The sequence below is a fragment of the Cnephaeus nilssonii genome, assembly GCF_951640355.1.
Source record: "Cnephaeus nilssonii genome assembly, chromosome: 8".
In the NCBI taxonomy this organism is placed as follows: Eukaryota; Metazoa; Chordata; class Mammalia; order Chiroptera; family Vespertilionidae; genus Cnephaeus; species Cnephaeus nilssonii.
In genome coordinates, this window is record NC_137079.1 from 37,420,977 (window position 1) to 37,442,942 (window position 21,966).

Sequence of the window (21,966 nt, forward strand, 5' to 3'; positions counted from 1 at the left end):
CACAACCCTAATTTGTATGGTATAAAGAAAGGAGAAAAAGACCACTAGAGTTAGCTGGCCTGCAGTACATTTCCTAATCAGCCAACAAGAGAATTCTGGTATCTCTGATACTATGTTTATCACTCTAAGTTAATACACCAACATTCTGATATTCATTTAGTTCAGTATGAGTTTCTTCTGTAGAGCTTGATCATCTATAGAAGGACTATAAAGAACTCTAGAACAATTTATTAGAATGTATTTTTACACCTTGAAAGACAAGAACCAGATATTATAATCCACCAACATAATATCCTGCAAGGCTCTTATTCCCTTGAAAATATTTTAAATACAACTGGGAAATGTAGGACAGCAGTGGAAGGCTAATCTATATTGGCTTTGAATGATGCTAAAGTATTTATGCTTTAAGCAAGCACTGAAGAGCTCTTTAAAAAGAAAGAGATCTATTAGCACTGCACATTAACAAGATTTATCTGGCCTTGTGTCTATTATGAATTGGAGAAAACCAGTGGATGAGGAATATGAAAACTTAATGCAAAGTCCACCTGAGATGCGCTAATGCACTGCAGTAAGCTGGCAGCAGTGGCCCCAGAGAGGATATACATGAATTATTTTGGGGTTGGGCAGAGGTAGCTATTCTCTGTAAAGCAAAAACAATGAGTTACAATACCTACTGGAAGAATAAAAATGCACAAACATTAGTATAATTTTCAAGCTAACTGATTAAAAAATGAATCTAGACTTCTCTGGCACAAATGTTGGTAGCTAAGTGAACCAACAGTTTGAAGTTCCTGAATAATAATAAGTGAATAATAATAATAATAATAATAATAATAATAATAAGTAAAAAATAAGAAGTGAGCCAATAGTTTGAAACTAATGTTGACAACTTCTAACACAAACTTTTACTTAAGTAATTGCATCTCTGAAAAACGTAATTCAATGCATATTAACAGCAAGATCTGTTAATTTTGTCAAAATCCCTGGATTTTGTTTTTATTCAATGAGTGAGCTGAGGAAATTAACATGTCAGCAAGAATGGGGGTGTTAAAAAATCAAAGAAACATAGTCCCCAAGAAAATGTAAAGTCTATTGTGGAAAATAGGCCTAACCGTCCTTAAAAAATAACTGAAACAAAAAGAGGAGATACATTTCAAAGTACTTTTTAAATGGACAGCAACAACTAACAATGGTTTTCACTACTGCATATCCCGGAGACAAGTAAGAAAAGCCTAGTAATTCTGCAACTCTTTCTTCCACAATGAGAAAGAACAGAAAATACTTTTGCTTAACACATGCACCACTCCTCCTCTGAATACAATCAGAAGTTCTAGGGTAACGTGTGAGGTCACAGGGCAACATAAGGAATCATAGGGCCACTAAGGGCGGTCCCTGTGATCTAGGAGCTGGGCAGATTCATTAAAAAGATGCAACATAATATAAGGGCTAATATGTCAAATGCCACAAGACAGAAGCAAATAATCATTACTATTAGAATTAAGAGGGATCGGCTTCTAAAGTGGCAGCGAAAGCTTCAGAGATAAAGCAGGGCTTGCACAAGACTACTGATTATTGAAGAGGAAGATAAAACATTCCCAGAGGGGGGAGGCAAATCATCCTTCAGAAAATACACATAGAGAAAGAAACAGTGAGGAGTCAAATACTGTAATAGGAAAATGAAGACAGGAATAAAACTGGAAAAATACAGCACTAAAATTTATTGATGGGCACTTAGGCTGTTTCCAAATCTTAGCTATTGTAAATTGTGCTGCTATGAACATAGGGGTACATATATCCTTTCTGATTGGTGTTTCTCATTTCTTGGGATATATTCCTAGAAGTGAGATCACTGGGTCAAATGAGAGTTCCATTTTTAGTTTTTTGAGGAAACTCCATTCTGTTCTCCACAGTGGCTACACGAGGGTTCCTTTTTCTCCACATCCTCGCCAGCACTTGTCATTTGTTGATTTGTTGATGATAGCCATTCTGACAGGTGTGAGATGGTAAAATAATGCAAATTTAATTAGCACCTAAAACAATCCTTAAAATCAACTCCATTACTCTGTTATGTACAAGATTATTCCATAATAGAACTTTGTCACTTTCACAGTCCATTTTCCTGTTGTTATGCAGGTCTAACATATAATACTCTAAAATCCTTGCATTCCTTTTTAGAAAAAGGAATCCTTGCATTCCTTTTTAGAAAAAGGAACTGCGAATTCCGTACTTCTTTCTGAGTTTTACCAACACATACATGTGCGCAAATACTCACATACATACACACACCCCATGGACCCAAACAATATAATGTATTAAAGCAGTTCATTATAAAATCACTATCCTAGGGGACAGAACAACCCAGAAGTAAAGAAGCATATTGTATCTTTCACAGACACTGTCTCATTCTGAAGTCCCTCATAGTCTTGTGAAGTAGGTACTTGCAGTAGGCACTGGATTAGCGATTACTTTAATGTCCTGGAATGTATTCCAGATTTCCAAGCTCTTAATAAAGAGCTTCACAGTCCATTTTCCTGTTGTTATGCAGGTCTAACATATAATACTCTAAAATCCTTGCATTCCTTTTTAGAAAAAGGAATCCTTGCATTCCTTTTTAGAAAAAGGAACTGCGAATTCCGTACTTCTCCACATCCTCGCCAGATAATAATAACAATAAGTAAAAAATAAGAAATGAGCCAATAGTTTGAAACTAATGATATAAGGGCTAATATGTCAAATGCCACAAGACAGACGCAAATAATCATTTTGGGGTTGGGCAGAGGTAGCTATTCTCTGTTAAGCAAAATCAATGAGTTACAATACCTACTGGAAGAATAAAAATGCACAAACATTAGTAAAATTTTCTCCACATCCTCGCCAGCACTTGTCATTTGTTGATTTGTTGATGATAGCCATTCTGACAGGTGTGAGATGGTAAAATAATGCAAATTTAATTAGCACCTAAAACAATCCTTAAAATCAACTCCATTACTCTGTTATGTACAAGATTATTCCATAATAGAACTTTGTCACTTTCACAGTCCATTTTCCTGTTGTTATGCAGGTCTAACATATAATACTCTAAAATCCTTGCATTCCTTTTTAGAAAAAGGAACTGTGAATTCCGTACTTCTTTCTGAGTTTTACCAACACATACATGTGCGCAAATACTCACATACATACACACACCCCATGGACCCAAACAATATAATGTATTAAAGCAGTATTTATTAAATACTTTACAAGTCTAAAAGCTCTACATGTAAAGATGAGAAGAGCTAAAAATATTGAACTGTAGCCCTGGCCGTATGGCCAGTTGGTGGAGTGTCGTCCAGTACACCAAAAGATTGGGTGTTGGACTCCTGGTCAGGGCACATGCCCTGGTTGCGGGCTCAATCCCTGGAGGAGATGTGCAGGAGGCAGCCAATTGATATCTCACTCCCACATCAATGTTTTTCTCTTTCTCCCTCTCCCCTCCTCTCTCCTTAAAAACTAATAAAACATTTTAAAAGAAAAATATTGAACTGTATATTGAAAAGTGCCCTACAGGTTACTATTATGATTTGTCCCTCAGATAAAGAGATATAAAAGTAACAGACTGTGTTTAGTGTTTACATAATCAAAACAGCTAATCCTTGAGGTGGTTTAAAACATGTATGAATACACATGCATGTACATGTGTATTAATCTATGTTTACCTACCAGTTTCTCCAGCTGTTTTATTCTTCCCATGAGGCTTATATAGAACGTACGAGCATCCTTTTACATGGAAGTGGTCATTAATTTGTCTAAACCATCTGAAAATAACAAGAAGATTTTCTCATAGAAACAGTTCGATAATAAAGATGGCATTATTCCAATTCTAGAGAAATTCAGGCAGAGCCCAAGTTTGGTATATCTACTACAGGTTGGGGCCTGGCAGCTGCATACATGGTTTACTATCAACACGCATCTACAGCATTATTATTTTATAGCACTAGAAATAAAATATGTCTGTAAGCGAGAGCTTCATACCTCATAAGTGTTGTATTTCCAGTGAAAGGGCCAAATCTAATATCTTCAAATGGGGGTTGAAATCCCAAAATATGTAATGCTTCCTCTTGGGTAATCGGTGGAAGACTACAAAAGAAACATTGCTTTTCATTGTACAATTCCAACCATATGCAAATATAACCTGTCTCAATGTTAATATTAATATGTCTATCTGATTTGTAAAAAATTTTGGTAATATTTTTAATTTTTATTTTATCAAAAATAATGCATACACATATTTTAGCTAAAAGACTTAAAACAAAATACAGTAGTTTTTTTCTCAATTTATGAAAAATCTATCCTTAAAAACTTTCCATTATAGAAAAAGCAACACCAAATAGCACGGGAGTTTAGATACCAATAAATTAACATACTCACTTTCCAGCTCCCACTGTGCTATATAAGAAATTCCAACAAGAAACTAATGAAGAGATACCACAAGAAGTCTTATATTGTGGTCGGCTTATGCAGTACCTGGGAAAACAAAAGATTTTTCTTTACTTGAATAAATACAAAATAGGCATATAAATATGCAGCTCTCACGGCAATTAAAACTGTTTTAACATAATGAAAATTTTGATCATTTAAACCAAGATAAAATCTTTATTTGCTTAAAATATTTTTATATTTATTAAACGTATCATAAATGCATAACAACAATAAGTCATTCATTTTAATAAAAATAGCTAAGTATGACTACTAAAGTAGATGTTATCTAAACCAATGGGGAAAAATAATATCTTACCTTATAATAGACAAATATGCAAATTGACCGCACCTTCGCTACGCCCAAGCCACGCCCACCAACTAAGCCACGCCCACCAGGAAACCGTTGCAGGGACGTTGGGGTGTGGCGGAGCCCAAGGCCGGGAAAGCCTCGGGCGGAGGCTTTCCCGGCCTTGGGCACCAGCGGGGAGCCTGCACGGATCGCAGGCAACGACCAGGGGGTCGGCTCCTACGATCCGTAGCAGGGACGCTGGGTGCGGCCGAGCCCAAGGCCGGGAAAGCCTCGGGCGGAGGCTTTCCCGGCCTTGGGCACCAGCGGGGAGCCTGCACGGATCGCAGGAAACTACTGGGGGTCGGCTCCTGCGATCCTTAGCAGGGATGCTGGGTGCGGCCGAGCCCAAGGCCACCGCCCGGAGCCAAGCCCTGACCCTGAAAGAAGGCAGAAGGCGGTGGCCACAGCCAAGGCCTGGGTCCCTGGTGCCGGCAGAAAACTGGTGCAGGCAGCCAGGTGAATGAAGGTCTATTGCACGAATCTTCGTGCAAACGGGCTGCTAGTATATATATAAAAGCTCAGCAATCAGAATGGCGGACTGACGAGAACAACCGGTGGCTATGACACGCACTGCGGCAGCCAACCAGTCTGATCCGGGCCCTGACGGCCCCATCCTCCCCCTGCCGCCCAGTCCCCAATCGGCCCCCAACACCCCGATGGGGAGCGGGGCTGGCCAGCCAACTGCCCACAGCCCCTCCCAGCCACCGGCCTGGCCCGATGGGCCCCCATCAGGGTGGGCCAGCCAGACCCCACCCGTGCATGAATTCATGCACTGGGCCTCTAGTGGTATATAAATGTAGACACCAACTACAAAAATTTCAGTGCAAATTCCTAGTTGGGCTGTAGATGATCTACAAATATTTTCTCCCACTCTGTATGTTGCCTTTTCACTTTGTTTATTGTTTTCTTTGACACGGGTAAGTTTTTTAAGTTTTTAAGATATAGTCCCCTTTTGTCTATTTTTGCTTTTGTTACCTATGGTTTTAGTGTCATATCCCAGAAATCACTTCTAAATCCAAGGTCATAAAACTTGTCCCCTAGGATTTTTTCTATGAGTTTTATCATTTTAGGTCTTACATTTATGTCTTTAATCCATTTTGGGTTAATTTTTGTGTATAATCTACACTAATAAAAGAGAAACATGCAGCCCTAACCGGTTTGGCTCAGTGGATAGAGCGTCGGCCTGCGGACTCAAGGGTCCCAGGTTCGATTCCGGTCAAGGGCATGTACCTTGGTTGCGGGCACATCCCCAGTAGGGAGTGTGCAAGAGGCAGCTGAATCGATGTTTCTAACTCTCTATCCCTCTCCTTTCCTCTCTGTAAAAAAATCAATAAAATATATTTTTAAAAAAAAAGAGAGAAACATGCAAATTGATCATACCTCTGCTATGCCCACAAGCCACGCCCACCAGCCAATCAGGAGCGAGTATGCAAATTAACCCAACCAAGATGGCTGCAGCCAGAGCAAGCAGGAGGCTTGGGTTTTCCCGGCAATGGAGGAAGCCAAGCTTCCCACCCGCTCTGGCCAGCCCTGGCCTCCACTCAAGGTTACAAAGTTTCAATTATAGAAGATAAATAAATCCCAACAAAAATGGCAGCAGCCGCAGAGCTGGAGAGAGCAGGAGGCTTGCGTTGCCCCCAGCGATGGAGAAAGCCAAGCTTCCCGCCTGCCCTGGCTAGCCCTGGCCTCCACTCAAGGCTACAAAGTTTCAATTATAGAAGATAAATAAATTCCAGATACCAGGGCCTCCACTTGGGTCGCTGGGGGGCATGGCTGTCCTGCAAACCACCACAGGCCCCTTGCCCAGGCCACCCCACTTCCCAAGGGAACCCCCACCCTGATCCAGGACACCCTTCAGGGCAAACCAGCGGGCCCCACCCATGCACCAGGCCTCTATCCTATCTAATAAAAGAGTAATATGCAAATTGACTGTCACTCCAACATACAAGATGGCTGCCCCCATGTGGTCAAAAATGGCTGCCCCCATGTGGACACAAGGTGGCCACCACAAGATGGCCAGCAGGGGAGGGCAGTTGGGAGGGACCAGGCCTGCAAGGGAGAGCATTTGGGGGCGATCAAGCCTGCAGGGGAGGGCAGTTAGGGGTGACCAGGCCTGCAGGGGAGGGTAGTTAGGGGCAATCAGGCTGGCAGGGGAGCAGTTAGGCATCAATCAGGCTGGCAGGGGAGTGGTTAGGGGGTGATCAGGCTGGCAGGCAGAAGTGGTTAGGGGCAATCAGGAAGGCAGGCAGGCAAGCAGTTGGGAGCCAGCAGTCCTGGATTAGTAGGATCGGGCCTAAACGGGCAGTCGGACATCCCTCGAGGGTTCCCAGGTTGGAGAGGGTGCAGGCTGGGCTGAGGGACACACACACCCGTGCATGAATTTCATGCACCGGGCCTCTAGTGTGAAATTAGGGTCCAACTTCATTCTTTTTTACATGGATATCCACTTTTCCCAGCACCATTTTCTGAAGAGACTATGCTTTCTCTATTCCATGGTCATGGCACCCTTGCCAAAGATTTTTTTATTCATTTACATCAGGGTTTATTTCTGGAATCTCTATTCTATTCCATTGGTCTATATGTCTGACTTTATTCCAGTACCACACTGTTTTAATTTATATATGTTTGTTATATATTTTGAAATCAGGAAGTATGTGGCCTGTGTTCAACTCTTGCAGTCACCACCTCCCCAGCAATTATCCAGTGGCAGTATCTTCAGCTGGAAGTTGGGGAGAAAGATAATCAAGTGGCAATCAGCATGATGTCTCCTTCTGCAATCATCCCTGCAATTCTGTTGCCTTGACCTAGATTTCCATGAAGAACTCCAATGCTTCAGAACTGATGCGATTTCTCAGACACCTAGATCTAACCAAAGGGTCACTGGATGGTTTCAAGACCATCACGTGAACTTTAGGGAAATCTGCATTGTTTTATGCCAGCAATTAATAAACAGAATTGGACAAGTATGGTTTGGAGACTTTGATATTTCCTTGTTTCAACACAGATGGAGTTTTCCTTGTTTTTCATCTTGTTATTGATTTCATGGGTTTGAGGAAAGTAATGGAGTAAAAAAAAACAAACACATATTCTATTATATTTAAATCTCTCCCTTCTATTTTAAACAATTCTTCACAAAGCCCTAGGATCAACCCTAGGCATCCTTAAGATTTTTTTGTATTTCTTCATCAATTCAAACTTGTTTACTGGTCTTATTCATGATCAGCTTAACACTTTTACTTCTATCTTCTAAGGGTCTTTCCATTACAACCCTAATCCTGTGTAATATTCTTAGTGGGAAATAAGGTTGTTGTCCTGGTAATTTTTCCCTTCAGGTTATTTCTCCCATCTGTCCTATCTTATCCAAGTCTTTATGGCCTCACATACTATAGTATTAAAATAAAATTATTCATATTTGTTGTTAAAACAAATCTTAAGTCTAAGGAATTAGAAGCAAAAATGGGTAAAGGTTTGCTCCAAAGAAACTAACATTAATGTTTTTTATTCTAGTGTTTCTTTCCCAGTATACTTTTCATACTACTACCAATTTATCTTTGTAAATATCCTTATATTAAGAAATCATCATTGCCTTATTTATGCGCCAGGAAAAAAAAATCTAAATCCTTAGCCCAATATCCAAGAAATAGATCATAAAAGGTGTTATAAAAAACCAGAGTTGCCCTGACCCGTTTGGCTCAGTGGATAGAGCGTCGGCCTGCGGACTGAAGGGTCCCAGGTTCGATTCCAGTCAAGGGCATGTGCCTTGGTTGCGGGCACATCCCCAGTAGGGGGTGTGCAGGAGGCAGCTGATCGATGTTTCCCTCTCATCGATGTTTCTAACTCTCTCTCTCTCTCCCTTCCTCTCTCTGTAAAATCAATAAAATATATTTTAAAAAAACAAAAAACAAAAAACAAACAAAACAAAAAAAAACCAGAGTTGTTCTGGCTGGTGTTTCTCAGTGGTTAGAGTGTCACCTGGGCACTGAAGGGTCAAGGGTTCAATTCCAGTCAAGGGCATATACCTGGGTTGCAGGTTCAATCCCTGACCCCAGTCTAGGTGTGTGCAGGAGGCAACCAATATGTGTCTCTCTCACATCAATGTTTCTTTCTCTCTCTCTCTTTCTTTCTTTCTCTCTTTCTTTCTCTCTTTCTCTCTCTCTCTCTCTCTCTCTCTCTCTCTCTCTCTCTCTCTCTCTCTCTCTCCCCCTATTCTCCCTTCTACTCTCTCTTAAAAAATCAATTGAAAAAATATCCTCGGGTGAGGAATAACAAAAAAACAAATAAAACAGAGTTTAGAGTCTGGCTTTTTTCAGTTTCAATATATGATCACTCACCATGTGATGTTGGGCAATTTTTTTGTTTGTTAATCCTCACCCGAGTATATATTTTTTTCCATTGATTTTTAGAATGGAAAAGAGGGGGAAAGACAGAGATAAACACTGATGTGAGAGAGACATACCAATTGGTTGCCTCCCACATACAACCCACCCGGGCAGGGAATCAAGTACCTGCCCTTGACCAGAATTGAAACCGCGACCTTTAGTCCACAGGCTGGCGCTCTAACCACTAAGCAAAACTGGCTGAGGTTGGGCAACTTTCTTAGCTTCTCTGAGTCTCACTACAAACAAGCTGGTTTACCCTTCATTACCAACATGCCAGACACTTTCTTACCATCCATTCAAAGACCTAAAACCCTCCATCCCCTAAGATTTCCTCTCTTTAGACCCAACTCTTCAGGAAAGCCTTCTGATATTCATTTCTTCTTCTCATATTTTTTCTTTATTCATACCCATCATCTGACAAACTGCTTGAAATATTTTACATTTTCTGCTTAGTCCTCTCTTCTCAACTAGATTTCAAACCTTAAAAGAACAAAGACCATGTTTTATGTATCTTTGTAGTCTCAGCCCATATCCAATATTTATTAAATAATTGAAAAAAATTAATATTTCTAAAACCTCAAACAATAGAATTTTTAAAACCTCAACTCAGAGATCAGCAGTTTTACAGCTATCATGAATTAAACCTAGTTTAAGAGAGACATATGAGCTACAACAAGCTAACACAAAGTATGGTTCATAGTTGGGTCCCACAGTGAACAACCAGGTATGAAGACAGTTTCAGAGCAATCTGGGAAATCTAAATTTAGCCTAGGAATTAGATACTAAGGAAATATTGCTAACTTTAATAGGTATAACACTGGTATTGTGGTTAAGGAAGAAAAAAATCAATTTTTAGAGCTTACCATCGTCTGAGGTCTAATACTTTCCGCTGCTTAATATCTTCAAGAGGAGAATGCTGGGGCCACTCCCTTTGATGTCTTCCTTTTTTATCTGAAGCTTTTTTCTTTGAAATTTGTTTCTTTACATTGCCTAGAATGCAAGAGTATAAAATAAGCAAAATGCTTAATATGAAGTCAACTGCCAGGACAATGATACTAATTGTTGAACAAAATTAAAAAGTAAATGCCACTAGTTCTAAAAATGATATTTGTAAACATATTGAATAAATAAATGTATCCTCATAAATTATCTCCTACCTTATAGAGAGAAAATAAAAACAGATTTAAACAACCATAAATGTTATTTCCTATCAGATTTATATATTCCAATTCCTAAGCTGATCACTTAGCTAGTACATGAATCAATCACAAAATCTTTTAATTTAGAAAATCGTATTACCAACTGTAAAATATTTAACTAGAGCACTTTCCAGAAAATGAATCCTTTCTATAAAACAATAAAACCACATGAATGTAATTCTGTTAAAAAGTAAAAACATTAGATCCACTAATGCAATGATGTGATATTTAAAAATATCTCCAAGCCTACAGAGCCCACAAAATGGATTAAAAATGATGCACATGTGTGTATTATTAAAATGCAACTTTAGCACCAGGAACTAGAGTGGAAAAGTCTCTTTTCTGTGTGTGTATGTGTGTGTCTCTTTCTCTCCAGAAGACACATAAGATAAATAATAGTGGTTACCTATGAGGGGAGGGGAATTGGGAGCTAGACAAAAGTAAGACAAAAATGAGAGTTAGTCTTTAAGTGTTTAATTTTTATGCTTTTTATTTCTGAGCCATACTAATGTATTATTCAATAAAAAATTACATCAATTAAAATATTAATAACATCTGAGCCTCATTTCACTAAAATGCCATTAACATTTCAGATAGCTATGCTAAAATACTTTAATAATGTCACACATACTATATTTTAAATGAAATAAATCTGTTATAAAAATTAAATAAAAGCTAGTATGTTAGTTTTATAGTTATTCATCAATTATGATACATACATTATATAGACATATGCCCAGAAAACAAACATGGAAAAGGGTCCATTTTATTCATTTAAGATGCTGTACAATGAAATCATTTGGTACTGAAAACCAGCTGGAACTTAGAAATTATTGGTATACAGGAAATTTCTCTAATTTTTCTAAAATGTCATAATAACAAACGCTATAATATCCAGAAACAAGTTTTCTCCCTTTCCCCTCTAGCTATTCTTTCTAAGTCCTTAAAGAACACAAAATTTCTCAGAGCTAAATAAGCATTGGCAAACATGAGCTTGAAAAAATGAGAAATAGTCTCATTATGACAAATGTCCTTTAATAATAAATAAATCTTAAGAGATCCAGAAAATGGAAAATCTACTTTCTACCATTTCTTGAGATGCTTTCACTGCCCAATAATGCCTTGATTCGCTAAGAAGTTTACCCAGCCACTTAGAATTTTAGAGGCCAATGAAGCATGGTAATTTGTGACATTAGCTGTGGTCTGTACCCACACACTTTCCTCTAATGCTTATCTAAGCCTGCTCTCTGTTCTTCTCTGTCCTGAGCTTACTCCCATAAGGCCCTTAGGGATAAATATGGATATATGCTCCAAATGAGCATCCTTTATATCATCTCACACTGCCACACTGAGAATTGTTCCTAAAACAAAACTCCATTCAATTTGAGTAAGAAAGCTCTGTTAAAGTGGAAGCTCAATTTGAGAGGGGAGCATAAAAGAGTGACACCTGAAGATATTGTCTCCCCCATCTCACCAACTCTAGTAACCTTTGCCCATTGTCTCTTGTCATTTCCATATTCCTTCTTCCATGCTTCACCCTGCCCACAACACATGCATAGAACCCCAACATCAAATATACATATATATTATATACAGACCTCTATTCACCACACTGGCTTTTAGAGAAAGGGATAAGGATAGTGAATAAAAATAGAATGCACACCATCATTTTTACCTGAAGAACCACAGGAGAAAGTTCTGAACAATCACAGTCACTAAAAAGTGAGGTGGTCGAACCCCAGGAAGAAGAGAGCCAGATAAGTGGAGATCTAAATTATGTATATAAATTTGGCCCAAATCCTAGGCTGACCCCTGAACTATGCATGCACAGAGCAGACCTCAAACAGCAAAACTAAGGTTAAAAGCATTGAACAGAGATTTGAGATATCCTTAAGAGACAGAGTTGATTGGGCCCAACCAAATTAACTGCTGCTAAGTAAATAAATCAATTAATTAATTTTTAAAAACACTCTTTAAAGGATATACCAGAATCGTAAGTCACCATAACATTCCCAATATTTAGTATACAATCCAAAATTACTGAACATGTGAAATGAAAAAAATGTGTGACACATTCCAAGAAAAAAAGGCCAACTGTGAGATGACTCAGACTTTAAAATTGGCAGATAAGGATTTTAAAGTAGGTATTATAATTATGCTTTATGAGTTAGATAAAATGTTCTACTAATGCGTGAAAAGATACCAAATCCAAGATAAGAAACAGAAACCATTTAAAAATGTAAACTGTAGAATTAAAATAATATCTGAAATAAACAATTCACTGAATATACTTAGCTAGCTTTAAGACAGGTACTTTAAATATAAAGACACAGGTTAAAAATAAATGAATGGAAAATATATCCCCTGCAAAAACTAGTCAAAAGAAAGCTACATTAGCTATAACAGTGATTTTAAACCTTTATGATCTCATGGCACACATAAATTAATTACTAAAATTATCTGGCACACCAAAAAATTTATTTTTTGCTGATCTGACAAAAAAAATACAGTAGGTATAATCTTGATTCATTCACACTGCAGGGCTATTGTTGTGTGGGATGTTGTCATTTTTTTACTTGGCAATCTGAGGGAAAGAGGTTAGTGCTCCTGATTAAATAGGTACTGCATGTTTTAAAAATGCTTGCAGCTGGCCAGTGTGCTACCGCACACCCGTTGAAAATCACTGAGCTATATAAATATCAAATAAAGTAGCTTTCAGAACAAAAACTATCGCCAGGAATAATGAGGAACATTTCATAATGATAAAAAGGTCAATTCATCAAGAAGAAATAAAAATCATAAATGTGTAATTAGTAACAGAGCTTCAGATTACATGATAACAAAAAATCAACAGAATTAAATAGAGAAAAGACAACTCCACAACGATAGTTGGAGATTTTTAACACTCCATTTTCAGCAATTGATAGAACAAGACTAAAATTAAGCAGAGACACAGAACATGTGAGCAACAATTTCAAACACTTTGACCTAACAAGTATTTGTAGAACACTACACCCAACAACTACAGAGTATACCTTCTTTTCAAATGCACATGTGCATTCTCTAACATAGACCATACGCTGAGTTATAAGTCTCAGTAAATTTAAAAAGACTGAGATCTCTATCCACCGTGGAACTAAGTGAGAATTCAATATTTAGAGAACCCTCCAAATATCTAGAAATTACAAAGCATAGTTCTAAAAAATGAATGTATGAAAGAAGAAATCACAAGGGAAATTAGAAAACACTTCAAATTAAATGATAATAAAGTAAAATATATCAAAATGTATAGTCTAGAGCAGTGGTTCTCAACCTTTCTAATGCCGCGACCCTTTAATACAGTTCCTCATGTTGTGGTAACCCCCAACCATAAAATTATTTTCGTTGCTACTTCATAACATGCTCAAAATCACTAATCATCTGAGAGATGCAAATCAAAACAAAGAGGTAGCATCTCACACCTGTCAGAATGGCTATCATCAACAAACAAGTGCTGGCGAGGATGCGGAGAAAAAGGAACCCTCCTGCACTGCTGGTGGGAATGCAGACTGGTGCAGCCACTGTGGAAAACAGTATGGAGTTTCCTCAAAAAATTAAAAATGGAACTCCCATTTGACCCAGTAATCCTACTTCTAGGAATACATCCCAAGAAAACAGAAACACCAATGAGAAAGGATTTATGCACCCCTATGTTCACAGCAGCACAATTTACAATAGCTAAGATTTAGAAACAGCCTAAGTGCCCATCAGCAGATTAGTGGACTAGAAAATTGTGGTAAATCTACACAATGTAATACTACACTACTGTAAAAAAGAAGGAATTCTTACCATTTGCAACAGCATGGATGTAACTGGAGAGCATTATGCTAAGCAAAATAAGCCAGTCAGAGAAAGATAAATATCACATGATCTCACTCATTTGTAGAATATAAAGAACATCATAAACTGATGAACAAAAATAGATACAGAGACAAAGAAGCATCGAACAGACTGTCAAACTTCAGCAGGAAGGCAGGGGAGGCCTGTGGGGGGAGGTAAGAGATCAACTAAAGGACTTATATGCATGTATATAAGCATCACCAATGGACACAGACACTAGGGGGGTGAGGGCATGTGCCAGGGGGTGGGGGAGGCCGGGGGGAGGTCAATGGGGGAAAAAGGAAACATATGTACTACTATTTATAATACTTTAAACAATAATTAAAAAAACAAAAACAAAAAACAGGAGGAAACACTTTCCAACTTGACTTAGGAGTCCTGCATAGCCCTAATTCCAACACCTGAAAAAGACATTATAAAAAAAGTATAGGCCAATCACTCATAGAGACACAAATTAAAATCCCTGGACACCCTGGAAATTACAAATTTACAGAACATTCTGTGAAACTAGTTGATTTTGCAAATGAGCAAGTAAACATGGTGGTTTTTTACAAAATAATCAGTGAAGTCTAGATGTAAAATACAAACCCTAGCTCTACTACTTCTTACTAGCTGTGCAAATTTGGGCAGGCAATTCATCCACTCTATGGCTCAATTTCTTCACCGCTAAAAAGGGGATAACAGTACCTACCTCATAAGATTCCTGTTACTGTGGGTTCAAAAAGAAAGAGGTGAAAGCATCAGTATCTGCCAGAGGTCCACCACAATGCAATTGTGAAGGTTGTGCACTGCACCCTTAGGCGAACTCCCTTGGACAAGAGCACCCAAACTGGACAGTGCACAACCTACTAAGGGGTACCTGGAGACCTTGTGGGGTACTCAACAAATGGTAACAACGAAGTCTCAGTGTTATGTGGCAGAAAATAAAATCAGATATTTAATTGGGAAAGATGAATTCATCTCCCTGCAAAACTACAAAATAGTTGTCTGTTATTTTCACCACCTCATTAACAACTTCTAAGTCACCATGTACTTTTCTATAATACCTGTATTCTAGAGCAGTGGTCGGCAAGCTCATTAGTCAACAGAGCCAAATATCAACAGTACAACGATGGAAATTTCTTTAGAGACCCAACTTTTTTAAACTTAAACTTCTTCTAACGCCACTTCTTCAAAAGAGACTCGCCCAGGCCGTGGTATTTTGTGGAAGAGACACACACAAGAGGCCAAAGAGCCGCATGTGGCTCGCGAGCCGCAGTTTGCCGACCACGGTTCTAGAGCATCCTAGATTTTTCAGAGCTCTAAAAAATGCAAGGGTAATGTTTGAAGTTTCCAATGGCAACATATTAATTAACCAAATGTCCCATGGCCAAAGTTATCTTTTAACTACAGTGATCGACAAGATGATAGCAATGTTCCCTATTCAGTATTTTTTAAAAAAGGAAAAATGTGTTTAATGGCAAGTTTAAACAAGATACAGTGTTTTCTTATTATTTTCACATGTGAACTTCATGTCTCCTTCCTTACCTGATTTGTGTTTCAAATTTGTGGTCACCCCATCAAATTCAGATTTATCAATTTCCCATGCGAGAGGTAGCTTGCCCAGGCTATTGGATAAGTTTTCCAAGCTATTTTCATCATTGTAGATGATTTCTGATGTACTAGTTGGGATGCCAATGTATCTTGATGAATTATTTCCAGCAGATAAAGAGGTACTATCAGGGAGGCAAGAAGTGCGGGATGGATTTGGAGTTTTATAGATTGAGGTTGCCTGGTTGAGAAAGGCATAGTCTGAACAGATGGCATAAATTTTCTCCCGCGTATGGGTCACTGGACAGCTCCACGGATAATGGCCATCTCCTTTGGCAGCCAAGGGTGCTCCTGAGGCACGTGTGCAGAAAGATTGTACAGCATCTTGTAGGTTCTCTTCAGGAGACTTTCTCTCGGATTTGTGCTCATGATTTCCAGAATCATTTGCCCTTTCTGCTTCTGCATCGTTAGGCATTGAATGCAGCTATAAAAGTTCTATTAGGAGGAGGAAGTTGCAACTCTTTGTTTCTTGAAAAACTGTGACAACTGTTTACAGCATTCTACAAAAACTTGAGAGCTGCAAAATGGGCTCCTAAGAAGAGAGAGGAGAAAGAGAGATCAACAATCCACCAGACACTGCAAAGAGCCCTAAAAAATGTAACAAGTGTCATATGCCTTAATTCAATAAGTATTTATTTTGCAAATACTATATGCCTAGAGTCATGATCATTAACCCATCTGTCCTATTAAAATTTATCTATATATATAAAACCCTAATATGCAAATAGACCGAATGGTGGAACAACCAGTCGCTATGACGTGCACTGACCACCGGGGATGGGGGGAGGGCACGGAACATGGCGGGTGTTGGCAGCAGGTGTCAGAGCGCAGAACATGGCGGGAGTTGGCCACAGTGGGATGGTGGAGCCGGTAAGTGGGGGCACCAGACCAAGGCGGGGCACCGGTCGCTGTCATTGGGGCGAGCCTCGGGTGGTTACTGAAAATTCTTTGCTCCCGCGCATCGCAATCCCACCTGGTGCTCGCACCTGCTGCCAGTGCCAGCCCCTATCGCTCGGCGCCGTCAGTGGGTGCGAATGGCAGCTGCCAGCCCCAATCGCCCCTGAGGGCTTCTCCACCTCCCCCTGCTCCTGCAGCCACCACTCGCACCCACTGACAGTGCTGGCCTCAATTGCTCCGCATCATCAGTGGGTGTGAGCAGGGCCAGCACTGTCAGCGTGGGAGCAGCAGCGGCAGGAGCAGGGCTGTTGGCAGACAGAGGATCAGGGGCCACGGCAGGAGGGGCCAGGCAGGGGCACAGAGGATGGGCCAAGACTCGCCCCTGTGCCCACAGCAGCCTTGCAGCCCACAGTTCCTTTCAAGGTGCACAAATTTGTGCACTGGGTCCCTAGTTTTAAAATAATGCATTAGAATAAAAAAGATCAACAAGGCAACATATATGAATACTCACTTCTCCAAAGATGAAATAGAAATGGCCAATAAGCACATGAAAATTAAGAACAATCATTAAGCACAGAAATGCAAATCAAAACCATAATGTGATACCACCTGACACCCACTAGTATGACTATAATAAAAAAGAGTTAATAATAAGGATTTCAAGGATGTGGAGAAATTGGAATCCTCATATACTGCTAATGGAAGTGCAAAATAGTCCAGTCACTTTGGAAAACAGTTCCTGAAACATTTACATGGAGTTACCATGTGATCCAGCAATCACACTCCTATATATCCAAGAAAAGTGAAAACATGTCTACACAAATGTTCACAGCAGCATTATTCATAATAGCCAAAAAATGGAAACAATTCAAACATCCATCAATGAATGAATGAATAAAAAAATGTGGTATTGCCGAAACCGGTTTGGCTCAGTGGCTAGAGTGTCGGCCTGTGGACTGAAAGGTCCCAGGTTCGATTCCGGTCAAGGGCACGTCCCCAGTGGGGGGTGTGCAGGAGGCAGCTGATCGATGTTTCTCTCTCATAGATGTTTCTAGCTCTCTATCCTTCTACCTTCCTCTCTGTAAAAAAATCAATAAAATATATTTTTTAAAATGTGGTATTATTCATACTTTGAAATATTATTAGGCAATAAAACTAAATGAAGTACTGAACCATGCTAAAACATGAACCTTGAAAGCATTATGCTAAGTAAATGAAGCCAGTCACAAAGGATCAGATAGTGTATGATTCTTGACAAGAATTGCTTTGATTCTACAGATTGCTTTAAGTAGTTTGGACATTTTATTTTTTATTTTTTAATATGTATTTTATTGATTTTTTACAGAGAGGAAGGGAGAGGGATAGAGAGTTAGAAACATCGATGAGAGAGAAGCATCGATCAGCTGCCTCCTGCACACCCCCTACTGGGGATGTGCCCGCAACCAAGGTACATGCCCTTGACTGGAATCAAACCCGGGACCCTTCAGTCCGCAGGCCGATGCTCTATCCACTGAGCCAAACCCGTCAGGGCAGTTTGGACATTTTAATAATGTAATTCTTCCTATCCAGGAACATGGCATATACTTCCACTTATTTATATCTTCTTTAGTTTCTTTTTCTGGTGTCTTATAACTTTTATGCAATTGTAAATGGGATTGTTTTCTTTGTTTCCCTTTCTCATAGTTCACTATTGGTGTATAAAAATGCAACTGATTTCTGGATAATTATGTTATATCCTGATACTTTAACTAAATTCATTTATCAGTTCTAGTAGTTTTTTTAGTGGAATCTTTAGGATGCTCTATAGACAGTATCATGTCATCTGCAAACGACAATTTTACTTTTTCCTTTCAAATTTGAATAACTTTTATTTCTTCTTTTTGTCTAATTGCTCTGGCTATGACTTCCGGTACCAGGTTGAATAAGAGTGGTGAAAGTGGACATCCCTGTCTTGTTCATGATCTTAAGGAAAACACTTGTAGTTTTTGCCCATTGACTATGATGTTGGCTGTGGGTTCGTCGTATATGGCCTTTATTACGTTCAGATATGTTTCTTCTATTTCCACTTTGCTGAGAGTTTTTATCATAAACTAGAGGCCCGGTGCACAAATTCATGCGTGGGGGGGAGGGGGATCCAGCCAGCCCACCCTGATGGGGGCCCATCGAGCGGGGCCGGCCATGGGATCTAATTCTGGAAGCTATAGCTTTCCCCCAGCTGGATCTAATTATACTTTAAGGATGGCCAAAAGAAAACCCACAACAGAACTGTTTTGCATTTCATGTGGCATGAGGTGAAGTTGTTTATGTGTTGTTTGCAAACATATATCAAGATGGATGATTTTTGCGTTCTTCTTGGGGCTCTGCCCTCAGTTTCCCAATATTATCTTCATGTCTGTTTCTTTAAAAGTTTTTGTTTTTGAATGTGCCTACCCTTCATTGTTGCTCCTGGCAGCCTGTGGATCCTCTTCGCTGCCCCTTTTAAAGAGAGATTGAAAGCTCACCTAATCTGCGAGGCACTACAATTTCACAAAATCACCACCCAGCCTCTCTACATTCCTCAGCAAAGGGCCACCATCCTGTTAATGCTTAAGTCACCTTTTTAGCTAACTTAGAAGGTCTCCTGGGGCTGCAGGCCATGAAGGGAGAATGCCACACCTTGGCTGCAGTATTAGCAGAGCCCTCTGGAGACTCTGGTCAGGGACAGAAGGGACTGATAATTATTTTCTTGTGCTTTCACTAAATGTACATGCACCAGGGAGCCAGGCAGTGATTTAAGGGTGTTGGGAGCTGATCGGGGGCGGGGCCTGTCATGGGGAGGAGCCACAGGCAGTTGGCCAGCTGGCCCCACCCCTGATTGGGGTGTTGAGGGCTGATCAGGGTCTGGGCTGGCCAGGGGGAGGGGCCACCAGTGATTGGCAGCTGGCCCCACCCCTGATCGGGGTATTGGGGGCCCATTGGATCCGGACCAGCTTGGGGAGGGGGGTGGTGAGAGGGGCCCAATCAGGGCCCGATCAGGCTGGTTAGCTGCCACAGCACGCGTCATAGCCACCAGCTGTTCTGGTCATTCTGGTCATTCCGCCATAACAGTCGCTGGGCTTTTATATATATAGATGGGTGATGGATTTTATCAAATTCTTTTTCTGCATCTATTGATAGGATCATGTAATTTTTATCCTTCATTTTGTTTGTGTGGTACATCACATTTATGATTTATGGATAGTGTGCCAAACTTGCATCCCCAGAATAACCACTTGATCATGGTGCATGATCTTTTTTAATGTATTTCTGGATATGGTTTGCTAATGTTTTGTTGAGGATTTTAGCATCTATGTTCATCAGAGATATTGGCCTATAATATTCTTTCTTGTGATGTCTTTATATGGCTTTAGAATTAGGATAATGCTGGGCTCATAAATAGCTTGGGAGTCTTCCCTCCTCTTAAATTATTTGGAATAGTCTGAGAAGAATAGGTGTTAGTTCATCTTTCAAGGTTTGGTAAAATTTACCTGTGAAGCAATCTGGTACAGGACTTTGGTTTGTTGGTAGTTTTTACATTACTGCTTTTATTTCATTAGTTGTAAACTGTCTATTCAGATTTTCTGATTCTTCCTGATTAAGTTTTGGAAGATTAACTATCTTTGTCCCTTCCTCTCTGTAAAAAATGAATAAAATATATATTTTTTAAAAAACATATGCAAAGGGAAATTACTGCATTTGCACAGAAAAGGGGCTGAGCTTCTGGAAGCTAAAAAAAAGAAAGAACATAACAATTGATTAATAAAGCATTTAACAGTCTGAATTTGTTGTTATGGGTTTGTGTTTTGGATTTGATTGCTTTTAAATAGTGGTCAGTGATCAAAATGATGTCTTTGGTTATGCTTTTACCAAAATAAAATAAAATAAAAAGATTATCACCATAAAAGCATATTTTATATTGTCAATAAAGGCCAAGAGTAAATGTAAAGCAGTTTGCAAACTTTCTTATTAAACCACTGTTTATGGAAATTTGTCTTTGAAAACCTGTAATATTTATAAATTTTACCACATAAGTAAAACCAATTATAGAAAAATATTACAAAGTACCAAAAGATATTACAGAGAAAGTAAAAATTATCCAAATCCCACGACCCAAACACTGCTATTACTTTCTTTCCTTATCTGTCTGCTCCTGCCTTTTCTCTTCACTTCAGTGAGATCTCCATGAGACCAAGGGTGCTAGTATTATTGTGTCCTCAGGCTTTCTTACAAGTGAACTAAGCACAAATTATTACTGATGACAGAGACATTATAGAGACAAATTACTGTATTCTACTGTAATTATAGCCTCAGCAGATAGTGAGGTACAGAGAGGTAGTTTGTCCCTCCACTCCATAGCCCACAGCTCTCAGTTTTCTCAGACCTTGTATCATCTTTTGTACCTATTTTTACAGACCATTCCCAATTCCATTCCCACTCCTACCCTCTCCCACGCCCCCCGAGTTGACATTTCAAATCTGGCCTGTGCATAGATATTAGAAAGGAAAGCATGCATCATAGAACTTCTCTGCCTAAAACCCTCTGCTGTTAGAAACAAAAGCCAACTCCTAATCTAGACCCACCTCATTCTCCCTCTCCCCCTTCCTCTCTCTGCACAGTCTCTGAATGCTGTTTACTCCCACTCACCCTCTTTATTTAATTAATTTCCATTTATCCTTCAGATATCCTTCAAATGTCACTTTGGGGGCAGGGTAGATGCTTTCATTGCTCATCAAAACAGTCCTGGTCACCCTGTATACGCTATATGCTCAGACACCTTTCTTTCACAGGTTTTAACCAGGATGCGATATTACAGTTATACATGTGTGTGCTTATATGATGAATGTCTGCCTCTTGTAAGTCTGGTTTTCCTGACTATTGAATTCCCAAGTCCAGCATTTATAGAAGTATCTTCTACAAATACCTATTCTTAAATGCCTACATCATGTCAGGCATTATTGCAAACCCAGGCTTACGAGCCCAGATTCCAGGAGGGCTCACCAGGAGTGGCGTGGCCTTAGTAATTAAGAACTGGAGTTTTATCCAAGGAGCCTCTCTTCTCTGTGAAAACTGAAGTTCCCTGGTCTAAGTGAGCCGAGGCTATATTAAGATTTACTAATGACTGCAGCATGTCATGATCAAATTATGATTTATTCATAAGATCATGGCACAAGCAACCAAAGTTACTAACTGTGTGCAA

The 21,966-nt window shown here is 39.5% G+C and overlaps 1 protein-coding gene across 5 annotated transcripts in view; it reads right to left on the reverse strand.

The window, feature by feature from the left end:
• BIVM (basic, immunoglobulin-like variable motif containing) overlaps positions 1 to 21,966 on the reverse strand; it is a 31,979-nt gene that overhangs the window by 8,119 nt on the left and 1,894 nt on the right. For all 5 annotated transcript variants that reach the window (XM_079778690.1, XM_079778689.1, XM_079778692.1 and 2 more), the window contains exons 2-6: positions 15,792 to 16,386; positions 10,050 to 10,176; positions 4,408 to 4,503; positions 4,012 to 4,116; positions 3,700 to 3,794 (exon numbers count right to left, since the gene is read on the reverse strand). In XM_079778690.1, coding sequence (XP_079634816.1) covers positions 3,700 to 3,794; positions 4,012 to 4,116; positions 4,408 to 4,503; positions 10,050 to 10,176; positions 15,792 to 16,269 — 901 coding nt within the window. In that variant the 5' untranslated portion in view covers positions 16,270 to 16,386. The remainder of the gene's footprint in view (positions 1 to 3,699; positions 3,795 to 4,011; positions 4,117 to 4,407; positions 4,504 to 10,049; positions 10,177 to 15,791; positions 16,387 to 21,966) is intronic.